The sequence below is a fragment of the Paramacrobiotus metropolitanus genome, unplaced genomic scaffold (assembly GCF_019649055.1).
Source record: "Paramacrobiotus metropolitanus isolate TYO unplaced genomic scaffold, Prichtersi_v1.0 Parri_scaffold0000102, whole genome shotgun sequence".
In the NCBI taxonomy this organism is placed as follows: Eukaryota; Metazoa; Tardigrada; class Eutardigrada; order Parachela; family Macrobiotidae; genus Paramacrobiotus; species Paramacrobiotus metropolitanus.
In genome coordinates, this window is record NW_026570322.1 from 257,882 (window position 1) to 269,887 (window position 12,006).

The 12,006-nt window shown below is 43.1% G+C and overlaps 2 protein-coding genes across 2 annotated transcripts; one reads left to right on the forward strand and one right to left on the reverse strand.

Moving 5' to 3' along the window:
• The first annotated feature begins 436 nt into the window (after positions 1-436).
• LOC129597227 (uncharacterized) lies at positions 437-2,452 on the forward strand. Its single transcript, XM_055494697.1, has 3 exons — positions 437-1,126; positions 1,237-1,305; positions 1,696-2,452. The coding sequence occupies exons 1-3, from the start codon at positions 438-440 to the stop codon at positions 2,267-2,269; spliced, it is 1,332 nt and encodes a 443-aa protein (XP_055350672.1). The 5' UTR covers position 437; the 3' UTR covers positions 2,270-2,452.
• A 27-nt stretch (positions 2,453-2,479) lies between these two features.
• On the reverse strand, positions 2,480-4,974 carry LOC129597226 (cytochrome P450 18a1-like). The gene is made up of 6 exons (XM_055494695.1): positions 4,685-4,974; positions 4,312-4,533; positions 3,726-4,250; positions 3,479-3,655; positions 3,017-3,280; positions 2,480-2,949 (listed from the first exon to the last, which is right to left on the reverse strand). The coding sequence occupies exons 1-6, from the start codon at positions 4,878-4,880 to the stop codon at positions 2,768-2,770; spliced, it is 1,566 nt and encodes a 521-aa protein (XP_055350670.1). The 5' UTR covers positions 4,881-4,974; the 3' UTR covers positions 2,480-2,767.
• Positions 4,975-12,006: the final 7,032 nt, after the last annotated feature.

Here is a 12,006-nt window from a genome sequence, read left to right on the forward strand (position 1 = left end):
AGACCGAAACCGTACAACATCACTAAAACTAACGTCCTCGCCGTTTTGACAGCTGCGGAATATTTTCAGGTGGACGGCTTAGTGAAAATGTGTGTTCGTTTCATTCTTGAACACGGCGTGTCAACGGCGAGATGCCTTCCGTTAATGCAGTACAGCCTGCGCAATTCAAGCGCGAGTTTAAAACAAAAAGTGGGCGAACTGTTGGGCAGCCAGCTCCCAGTAATAAGGAAGACTCTCGCGTTTGCCGCTCTCAAGATCGAGGAACTATTGGTTATCCTACGGCAACCATTTCTTCTTTTGAATTCAGAAATCGAAGTTTTGAGGTACTGTACAGGCTGAACGGTTTTTATGCTGACTTCTGACAGTTTGTGCTGGTTCACTGCAAAATAGCCACATTTTTATTACAGAGTCTCAGTTGTTGGTATCGAGAGCACAAAATGCTCGATCATATCGGCTTGCTTAAAACGTTATCCGAAATTCGTTGGTCACTGCTGTCCGTTCAGGAACGACAACAATGTCAGGAATCTTTGCACACCATGTACCCGCGACATCATCAGATCATTGACAAGTTTTTTAGCGACGCAATACATGCGGGATACCCTCAACCGCGGAGTCGTAACATGCACCAGTGCTTGTATCTCTGCTGTTATGGCTGGGATGGAATCTTGTTGGAGTTCGATCTGCGTTTGCGAACTGTGCGCGTCGAACAGTGGCCATATGAAATCAATCGTCATCTATACAACGACAGTTCCATGCAGTACATCAATCGCCACATACAACTTACTAACGGCAAACTCTACGCGGTGCGGAAACACCTGAAATGTCGCGATAATGATATTGCCTGGCACGCTCTGGAACACCGCCACGGCGCCGGTCCTTTCTTCCGACTGGACGACGGTGCGGACCCCGAAAAAGTGTACTGTTGCTATGACATGACAAGTCGAGATCATTTCGAGGATAGATATGTTCACTTCACGTGCATTATTGTGGATGGTGTACATTATCAGCTGCCCGGGAACGGTGATTTTTATGCGCACGCTGTTGGTTCACGGGAACTGAAGAGCGACAAGGCCAGCATCAAATCCACTAAGCTATGTCTGCCACCGTTCGGAAAACTGCGCGGATAGTAAGAATCTCTCTCATATATTATACGAGTATTTTTTCGTTTGAAATCATTCGTATTTTAACTGGCAGTGATTACTACCCTATTAAGTAAATGTGTGTGTATGCCACTAGCAGATATGGCGAAGATTATGAACCAACACTGACAGCGGTCGGAGGAAATAATATTTTCTCTTATGCGGGGTAAGTGTTGCATGATACGCGCCTAAAGTACTACATGTTCTACGCGTACATGTTCTATCTGTACTCGTACAACATGTTCTACGGCCTGCGCTGTTCTTTAGCACAAGTGCTTTGTGTCAACGTTCAACTGCAGAAACTGTGTGCGATAATGCGATGAATATTCTAATTACGGTTCTGTGTCTGTTGCCAGCTACGAAACCTCTTCTGAAGAGACATGTGTACTTGAAACGGGAAACTGTACGGGAAATACTTGAAAAATCAAGAAAACAATTAAAATTGTATTCATTAAATTGATGTAATAACTTGCACATACATAGTTTTCTTGCTAATGCTCATGACCTTTTTATTTCCGAAAGCTTAACACTTTCGTTTTTCAACTTTTTATTGCAGTTGCCGCCTGTACGAGTACAACACTCGCGCTGACGTTCGGACAATGCATTCTCCACCCCGGATAAATCGCTCGAATGCCTCATTTGCGGAATTAGACGGGTATCTGTACGTGACAGGTGGCTTCCTAATACCACAGCCTCCCGACAGTGAAGACCAGTCCTCCACAGACGAGGAAAGCAGCACTGATGGCTCGGAAACAGGCACCACACCTGTCACCTGCGCCAGGCGAGCGTCCGCAACCGCTTCAGGCGAGCGCAAGAATTTGCGTAATCTGTTGTGGGAGCCGATTGCCGAAATGACATGCCAACGCGCCATACACGATTTGTTAGCTGTCGACGGTCAGCTAGTGGCATTTGGTGGATTTTCGGATGATGAAAGCCTGATCGAGGTGTACGACACAGATAATAACCAGTGGCTGCGTTGCCGGCTTGATTTCTTACCTGGTATGGAGTCTTACTTGCGTTTTCGGCCTCAAAAAGGAGATGCTTTTGTATCAGAAAAAGCATGCTTTCCTGATCAACCTCTTTTAAGCAGAAGCACTTCGGCTAATCTCGGAGGCTCCCAAAAGGAATGAGAAAGCGTAACGTCGGAAATGTGTAGTTGCCTTTAATGATAAGCTTTAAGGAAGCGTAATAAAAAGATGCTACTAAGTTTCTGCCCCTCTTCGGTGTTTCGAGGAAGCTTTTCGATGCATTTCCTGGGATAGGGTATAAGATCATTAATGCAGCTATCAGTGCGATTATCGAAAATAAAAATCATCGGATCAAAAAGAGTGCATTAGATGCTTTGATTATCCCACGTGAGACGAAAATATTAGCAATAATTTGTTTGTATAGCCATTTAACGGCAAAGCTGCAACCATACCACATATACGCTTGTGGCAAGCTGGCCAGAAAAGAGGAAGCCGAAAAGACAACGTTACTTCCGCTTCAGTATTTTAGTAGCTTCAAGCCCCAGAGCTAAAATGCAGTGGTCAATGCCGTTTTTAATTTTTAAATACCATCGCAAGCAAAACCCTACGAGTACTGAACCGAGCAATGTGGCTCGCGAATGGCGATCTTTTGTTATGCTATTAAAACCGTCGTCTAAAAATAAGCTTAAACGAATTTGGAACTTGTGTTATATTGACAGTTACGTCTTTCGAAGAAACTGTGGAGCCCTCCGGAGTCTCCAGATCGAATTTGTGGATAAGATTGGCAAACACCAGAAACAGCTCCATTAGCGCTAAGCCTTCTCCTGGACAAGCTCGTTTTCCTAAGAAAAATCCCTTAAGCTTGATACTTGCCATAATTACAGAAGCTGGATTCTACGTGTGGCATACCGAGAGAGAAATGAATGACATGCGGTGACTTGACGAACTTCCCTTGATTGTCCAGAAATCGTGACGGACTGAAGACCTCTGGTTCATCCCACAATTGTGGGTCATGGTGTACCGCGTAGATGTTGGACATGAGAAGAGTGTTCGGCGGGAGCTCGTAGCCATCTAAATTCGTGGGCGCGGTGGTCCGATGAAGAACGCCCAGTGGGACAACGGGAATAAGGCGCTGCACCTCCAAGATGGTGGCTTCCGTGAAGGGCACGTGACCTATCAAAATGCCATTAACAAAACCATTTCTATTCATCAAGTTATTCAAACAACAGTTTTGCGATGTGGCAAGTCTACTAGTACATGCGACGTACGACTGACTGGACCGCGCACGTAGGTATAGGTCGTTAAGAAATGGCAACAAGGTCATTAATTTCACGAGGAGTTGTGTAAGACTAAACAAAAGCACAAGCGTACCTTTATGTTCCAGTAGAATCGGTTCGTTCGGTTTAGCCACTGCATCCAATTCAGTATGAACTCGTTTCAAGACCTCTGGGTTTTCCACCAGCAGAATCATTCCGAAAAGGATGGATGTGACCGCCGTGTGGGTTCCACCGCCAAAGATATCGATCACCGAATCCACAAGTTGCCCGTCTAGAAATATCCGCTCATATTAGTCAATGACCTTCTAAGTACGCCGTCATACTGCTGCAATTTAACTAACCGCTAAAAGTCGACATGCTGTCATGTCCGAACTGCCGTTTCTGTTCGCGCAGGTACAAGTTGACGTAGTCCTTGCGATCGGCGTCTTCGACTCCTGATATTTTCGCATCTCTGATCGCCTGCGCAATATGCGCATACCGGGTACGCACAACATCCAGCCGCTTCTGGAAGACTTCCCGAAACGGCGGCACAAAGCGCAGAACCGGGAAAAGGTCAAGCGGGCTCATTTGGTTCAGCTGTTGGATAAAATCCTGTTCGTTGCGCAGTATGGACCGGAAGCGCTCGTCGGTGTATGCGTAGCGTTTCCCGAATGCCGCGGCGCAAATAACGTTGGAGACGGTTGTCGTAACCAGGTGATGCGGATCAATCGGCTGTTCCTTAGCAGCGGTGAGCGCTTGAATCAGAAGTTCCGTTTCATCCAGAATTTGCTCCTGGAGCCAGGATTTTCCCATTCCCAAATCACGTAATGCCGACAAGGCAAAGCGCCGGTGCTCCTTCCACAAACTACCTTCGCTAAAGGCTAAACCTGCAACAGACATTCGTAGAAAAAGAGCTTAGCGATCGGGTTTTCTCGAACCGGATCTTACCGACGTTCCTCCCAAAAAGATAATCAGCAATGGTATCTCGTGGACGTCCCGTGGATTCTTCCAGATTGAAGGCCTTTTTAATGCTCTCGTAGTCGTTCAGCACCACGGCTAAGTCCAATCCCATGTGCAGTCGAAAGACGCGCCCGTATTGCTGCGCCATTTTCATCAGCGTTATATGGGGTAACCGCCCCAAATCCATGGCGCTTCCCAGAATCGGCCATTCTGAAATTTTCACAGCAAAATACAAACGGCACTTTTTGCTACTGAGCACTTGTGTCAAGAGTTATTCCTGAAATCTTCCAAAGTTTGACAAATTATGACGCCAAGTTCTAATTGTAAACGTTATTGTAATTTGTCTCGAACCTACACGTACCCCAAACAGGTCCCGGTGGAAGATGTTTCCGTTTCTGCAAACTGTTCCAGATTATCACGAATGCAAGGGCACCGATGAAACACAAAAACAGCGTTAACATTTTTTTTACGATCAAGCGATATATAGGTTTTCTATAAATTTGTCGCTTGTTGAAGTTCGGCAGATAGGTTGGTGTAAAGTCAATTTTTCGTACCATCAGCAGTCAAGCCCTAACTACTGCGGCAAATCTGATTACAGTTCACTGTTACATAATCGCCGGTAAAAGACGTTTTTTTTTGTACGGGTACAATAACTAATGTCAGTTCCTTTTGCTACAAGCATATGCATGTAGCCATGATTGTGGAAACCGACAGCACATCAAGATTGTGGTACATAATCAATAGGTGCAATCAGCAGATTCCAACAAAAAAGACAAAAGTCCAAGTATTTGCCGACGATAGCGTTAAACTTCACCGCACACAACAACTTTGTTTGATTTGCAGATGATTGAATGCGGCACCACACGGTATTAGTAGCTTGCCTGGATTTGATGGGAATGAACTACACTCTTACTATTAGTCACATAAAACAAGCCAGTTTTTACCTACAATATGTACAACGTTCTTAAAATGATTTCTGTGTACGTACTGTAAAATGTCCACACGTACGGTAAAGTCCGTGGTACCGGCAAATCCAGCTTCAAAACACATACGCCGTATATTTCTTGTACTTCCATCGAAATCCGATGCCGATCCATGTCCAGTTTTTGAATCGTCAGTTATTTTACTACAATAAATTAACCAACAATTCCAAAACCTGGCTTATGCACTGTAGAAAAATCTGGGCCAAGATAATCTAACGGAATTACCGATGTTAGCGGATATAGAAACTGCGTTCGCGATAATTGATTCTCTGTATACTCGTATAAGATGTACAGACTGTAGTACTGGATTTTGGCATTAGATGAAATATACCAATGTTTTAAAATCACCGGCATAAAAAGAGAATAATGCTGTAAAAGTTTTGAAAGCACGTTTGAAAGGTCACTCGGATGGAATCCAAACTACAGATACGTAGTAGCTAGTACGTGCGAAATGCCGAACAACCGATAAAACTTACACTGTTGTGTATACAAAACTTTCTCTGTGATGCCATGGCTAAAAAGTTAGAACCCATTTTATTCCAGTCCAGGGTACTGCGTCAGAATACAAGTTATTGTCAGCCGTAGTACGGTACTACGGGAAAGCTGTTCTTAACGAAATCACTGGATGACAGCTGCAATTACCACTTCCGGCACTGCTCGCATCACATTTTTGAAAACAGCTAATTTGTACCCTGTCCGTACTAGCGGATCGTTCGAAGCTACCAGAGCTCTTACACACCAGGATGGTCCAAAACAGAAAATTACTGCAGAATTGGGCACACGCAAAGCCGGAAGTACCAACTCCTGCCTGGACTGGAGGTCATGAAGGGGCGTAAAAGCGCAAGAGGGTAGGCTGACTATATTTTATGCTGAATTAAACTGAACTGCACCACTCTGCTAAGCCAGAAAAATTAACCGCCTGCGCCTTATGGGACGGATATAAATTCTGTGGTATTTTTACTGTTCAAGTGTTTTTCTTTTCGTGTGCCCTGTAATGCATGCCACATTGTTTTCTTGATGCTCGTTAGTCATTACTTGATACAATATAACCGCGATGAAGAGATCCCCAGAATAAAACTCTGCAAAAAAAATCCCGGTATACGGTCTCCGTATAATGTGCAGCATATCGTTTCCCCCGTAATTATAATAGCTGAATAGAAAACCAAACCAAACTGTCTGTTAGAAAATGTCTTGCAGTATGTTAGTGATTGCAAGAAAGTATTTTTGAAAACTAATTATTTGAAAACATTATATTGGCAATCATTGTAACTTCGCTGAAAGGCCGTAGATATGTACATGTACTTACGAGTTACGAGCATGGTCCCTCAATCTATTTTCCGCTGTTAAATACGTAAAAATATTTCCGTAAAAATATTTCCGTAAAATATTTCCGTAAAAATGTATTTCCGTAAAAATGTTCCTGTTGTACGTAAAAATATTTCCTCTTCTTTTTCGCTGGAATCGCTACGGTGTTCTTGTAGATCTACTGCGTTAGCTGCCGTGAAACATTTAGTACTGAAATTCATCCATTCCACGCTTTCATAGTGTACTTTGCGAACTGTACAGTTCTCTGTATTGAGCATACTTCCGTGCACAGACGTGCACATTACAATTTATTTTTTCTAAACTATTACTATAGCGGTTATAAAGATTGGAAATAATTCTCTACATAAATAAATACATATTATATATACAGGTAACAGAATGATATAACGATAAAATCGATACAAGTTGCTAATAGTAAGTCTTATAAGTGTTTACAGTATAGTTACAAGATGGTGTACAGCCTGCCATACCTACAGTACGTACGTGTCCGGCAGGTTGTAATCGCATCGATGGAATTAATCATTAAGGCAGCCGTAAAAGGCACACGGGACCTTATTGTCGCATCATTGATCGGATAGACAATACATGTCAAAGTGAAACCTGTTATTTGGGCCGGTATACAGACGTCCGTGGCCGGGGTGATCCAAGGTGATATTTGCACGGCTAACGATGCGCCAGCGACATGCTCCTTCATGGCGCCGTGTGTCCGGGATCATCCCCGCAAATAGACACTTTTCATAAATTAAATTACCTCTACGCCGTGTCGCCACACCTTTTGTGCGCATCTTGACATTCCACGGCATTATCAACGAGGCACATCTTCAGTCACCCAATATACTGTATGTATGCTTGAACCAACAATGTAGCAGCGTAGCTTATTAACCAGCCCTTCAATGAATGTTCAAAAGCTTGTCAGCTGACTTTAAAAACACACACTACACACTTTCAAGCGATCCCATTATTATCGACGGTGATTGATCGCTACGGAAATGACCGGATACACAGAGCCAATCGTCGCGGACACCGATGCTTAAATGGAAATTAATAATTTAACGTCAGGCGATTTAGTTTGGTATCTTGTCATGTACTCGAAACACTTGTACATTTGTACAGTAAACTGCACAGCTTCTGTACACGTGGGAAAGTCGTCGGGTTAATTTCTTATTGGAGAGATATAATTTTATTAAAATATTGTAAATAAGCAATACTTTTCACAAGGCTGTACAGCTTTACTGATGCTGAATTTTGATTTTATGTACACCTGTATTATTAATAAGCACTCTTCAGCAATTTCCGTACGCTGACTGTGAAGTGTAAAGCACGGCTTCGGAAATTTTTTTAGCGTGTAAATTTGCAGATTGTGATAACTAAGCATAACTAAGCATAGACTTTGCATATCTTCTATAATTTTCTTCAAGATAAAGTATTATAAAATACTACAATCCATGGCGTTTGTGGTCTCTTGTTTTGTTAATTTTGACATTCCAAATTTCTTGCGCTATTTGCGCAAATGTGGAAACATAGTAGCGTGACCTTTACGGAAGCTTTTAAATGTTTTCACATCTAATTGATTTTAATACGTTTCGACACATTCCCTGCCACGTATTTACAGCGGTAGCTTTGGCGCGTTATGGTGAGCAATTTGGATAATTAAATGCCGCATGACAAGCTGACGGATCCGGCTTGTTTGTGGACGCCGGATCAGCGATCAAGGTGAGCCGGGCGACGGTGGAATACTGGCGTTTATGCGATGATTAAAGCACCATTATCCACACATAGCCATTATTATCGGAATATGCCCGCCAGACGGCTTTTACCTGTCCCTATTAAAGTAATCCAGCAACATATACACACACGCCGGGACTGTAAAATGCGGTCGTTCCCCCGGCGGAAAATTACTCTCGCCCAGAGCGGCAACGCGTTCCACGAGACAGCGCGTCCTGTCCGCCATCACAACAAAACCGCAAATCTTTTCGCAACTAACAATTACACCCAAAGTGCGGCCGCAATTACCCGGTCAATGTTTTTCCGTACGCGTACAATCTGGAGTGCAGTACGGGCAAAATGATGTCCTTTGCATCGGGAAGAAAATTACTTATGCCAGCACTTTCCCCTTACTTCAAGGTCATTGCACATCTTCTGCATCGTTAGCCTGTCTGGCTCATTACGTCCCTTTGCCCGTGTCGGAATGCCCGTCCGATCGATGTAATCGTCAGATTGGAAAACAGGCTGTAGATCGCGGCTGTGTCAGGATATCACGGGCGGCTGTTTTTCCGCACAGCCCAGGAGTGACTTGTCACAGCTGATGGACTGGCGCGCCCCGGGACGCGCATCCTGTCAAATATCCTCGGCGCCCGCTCTGTTGAAGCCCACTTCCTTCCGATGACCTTATGGCTCTGACAATTGGAGTGGATATAACCACTATCATTTCCATAATGTATGCAAAGCACTCACTTTTTATGACGATAGTGCTGTTTACTTGCTGCACTATACACCATCGATTGCTCCTCTTGTCAGTACAGCCATTTCATTGACAAAACACCAGTCACGACCGCAGCGCCCTCTGTGATTGGTGATTCTTATCGCCAAGCAATAAATGCGGTATGGTAATCTCAGATTTGATTACGTCAATCAGCATGGTAATGCCATTAGTCAATTGCCTCGTTTTCCCATGTAAACCGCTCACAAATTGCGCATTCATGAGCGGAATGTTACGGAGCCGGCGTGAGAAGCCAGAAGTGGCATCAGCGGAAGCGCGTCGATCGCGGTGGCCGGCGCTGGCGGCGGGTGGATGGGTTTCCTGCGTGAAAGCCGGCGTTTGTGTTCTGGCCGCAATTAATCGCCCGTTTAACCCACATGCGACCCAGGGGAAGCGCCCGGTGCTGTCAGATTGACGCGGGACAGATAACGGCCCCGGTTAAGATGGCTGCAGTGGCTGCAGTGGCTGCAATGGCGCAATAAGATGCAGAAGAGACAGGCCGCGGCGGCGCAGATCGCCTGTCAGCAGATTGTATCGCTCCGCTACATTTCCATCTTTATGGACGCCATTGCATATGGAAATGGCCATCCTGTAATGTTCCGCACACATGCATCAATGCACAACACTACCGCCCAGATTATTACTAAAATATATTTGACTAACTATTTCATAAATCTTTACATTGTAAAGCGCCTTCAGCTGTCCGAAACTAAAATGAATTCATAACTTGCGATGATTTTTATTTCTTACTAAGTTTTTCGAGGATGTGCCCTTTCTACGAGCTCGATAGTCCTTTAACGTTCTCTAAACATATAATTAAACATATTCAAGTATTTCAGTAAGTGTTATAAGCTGTTCCAGTTTTCCTACTTTATCATTGTTCCGATCAAGCAAGTTAATTTTTTTTCGAGGCAACAATTTTCTGGTTTTCTAGTTTCTAGTTCTTTCTGCATGAACGAACAAGATAGAGTATTTTTTCCTCAGTTTTTACTTTTTATTATTCTGTTCGTCCGTCAGCAAACATGACGCACGCGACAAATTTATTTTACGATTTTCCAAAAAGCACTTAAAGGAGCGTTAAAACCCAGTCGGGGATTGGGCAAACAATTTTATCGCGAATTCGGCCCAATAATAATTTACAGCATTGTATCGTTATTATAAATATATTACGTTCATGCTGATATTCTGCCGTGGGCTGCTTATATAGAGAAAGCATTGGCATTTTACGTGCTGGGGCTTGTTGAAAAAGCCGGAATGTAGCCAGTACAAGCTGGCTTTTAAACGGCTGACCGGATCGTAAACATATTAATGTCACTTTCAGCAAATTGCCCCCCATATCATACCGGCTACTGACTGCAGCAAAGTGAAGACGACAAGTTGAATAATAGCCTCTGTCTGTGTTTAGGAGTGCATTTATGTATACAATGCCTGCATCTGTTATCCTCCTTGTCAGTACTCAACAGTCGTTGTAAATCACAGACTCATCGAGTTATCATAATAATTAAACGAAATAAGAACTGTATGTACGCATCGCCATCACAAGAAAAGCAAAAAAAAAACGCTTCCTTATGACTGCCTTAAAAATTTGCTCGGCGTCTACTTCCAAAAATAAGTTTTCTAAATGCATTATTCTGTGTAATTTACAGATAAATTAACTTAGCTCCAGAAATGAAAGTCAAAGTACATATTTTGAATATTCGTAGTATTTAAAAAACTAATTTTATAACATACAGATAAAACTAACAGTGTTAGTCTAACACTGCTATAAAAAAAATAAAATTTCATAAACTTTACTCAAGCTGATTGTAGTAACTAAGCGCATTATGTTTATGCTCTGTAAAAATTTGTGAACAACCTCGGTCTTTACAGAAAACAATGTCTGTGGTCAAGTGAAAACAAAACCGGTACAAAATAAATTGTTCTCACGGGCACTTGTACATCTGACACGGAAGACATTAATAAGCAGTTAAAGTGTTGACATGCCGTTTGAAACGAAACGCGTTCACGTCCAAGTGACCTGGCCTGCTTTTTGGCACCAAACAAAAGACCCCCTCCTCGGGGGGGAGCAGAGAATGGAAAAGACAAGTCAACGGCTCCCCCGGTGCGAAAATTACCCGGCCTGCCAATTGACACTACCCTGTTGTACCCACAATGATACAGTGAGTGCACTGCTATACATCGCTGTCAATTGTTGTCGGCGTTTTACGCCTGCTGCACTACGGCAATCCATCAGGCCCAACACGGCCAGTAAAAAAACATAGCCGCTCGGCTTTACACCGACAGCCTCGTCATTTGTCAAAACATCAACCGGATTGGCTTGTGTGTGTAACGTGATAGGCTGATTGTACATTGTCTGTGTATCGGCGCTCATGACAAGTACAAACAATGCCCATCAAATGTGTTGAATTCGCGCCATTTGACATGTACGCCAACAATCGAGCTACAAAGAACCGGCAGGGTGCCGTTTGATACAATAAATGGTTAACCTGTTTCAGAGCAGAAGTGCCATAAATACACTGCACGATCAAATAACAAAATAATCATCTTGGCGATTATGAACTGGTTACTGCAACAGAAAACCAAAATAATACCGACATTTTATTCGGCAACAGCCAAAATAATCATTACAGGCAAGATATACGAAGTATCCAAAAGATGATTGTTCGGCTTAGCTGCTTCATGGCTAAATTTTAATATAGATGCAAATTTTACAACGATGTTTCGTATAACAAATTAATGCATTAAATCGAAAACGGCATAACAAAGTACACTTCCATAAAGCAGCTAAAAATGATGCCTGGATAAACTTATCGATACGTGTTTCGTTAGTTTCAAAATACTAATAAACTGTTTAATTTCATTTGCCGGGTAGATCATCAGTATGATTCGAACTAT

Coding starts and splice junctions, on each gene's coding strand:
- LOC129597227 (XM_055494697.1), top strand. CDS start 438: ATGCTCGATCATATCGGCTTGCTTAAAACGTTATCCGAAATTCGTTGG. Junction 1,127..1,236: donor TTCGGAAAACTGCGCGGATA/GTAAGAATCTCT, acceptor GTATGCCACTAG/CAGATATGGCGAAGATTATG. Junction 1,306..1,695: donor AATATTTTCTCTTATGCGGG/GTAAGTGTTGCA, acceptor TTTTTATTGCAG/TTGCCGCCTGTACGAGTACA.
- LOC129597226 (XM_055494695.1), bottom strand. CDS start 4,880: ATGGTACGAAAAATTGACTTTACACCAACCTATCTGCCGAACTTCAAC. Junction 3,281..3,478: donor GATTCTACTGGAACATAAAG/GTACGCTTGTGC, acceptor GCATTTTGATAG/GTCACGTGCCCTTCACGGAA. Junction 2,950..3,016: donor TGTCATTCATTTCTCTCTCG/GTATGCCACACG, acceptor GATTTTTCTTAG/GAAAACGAGCTTGTCCAGGA.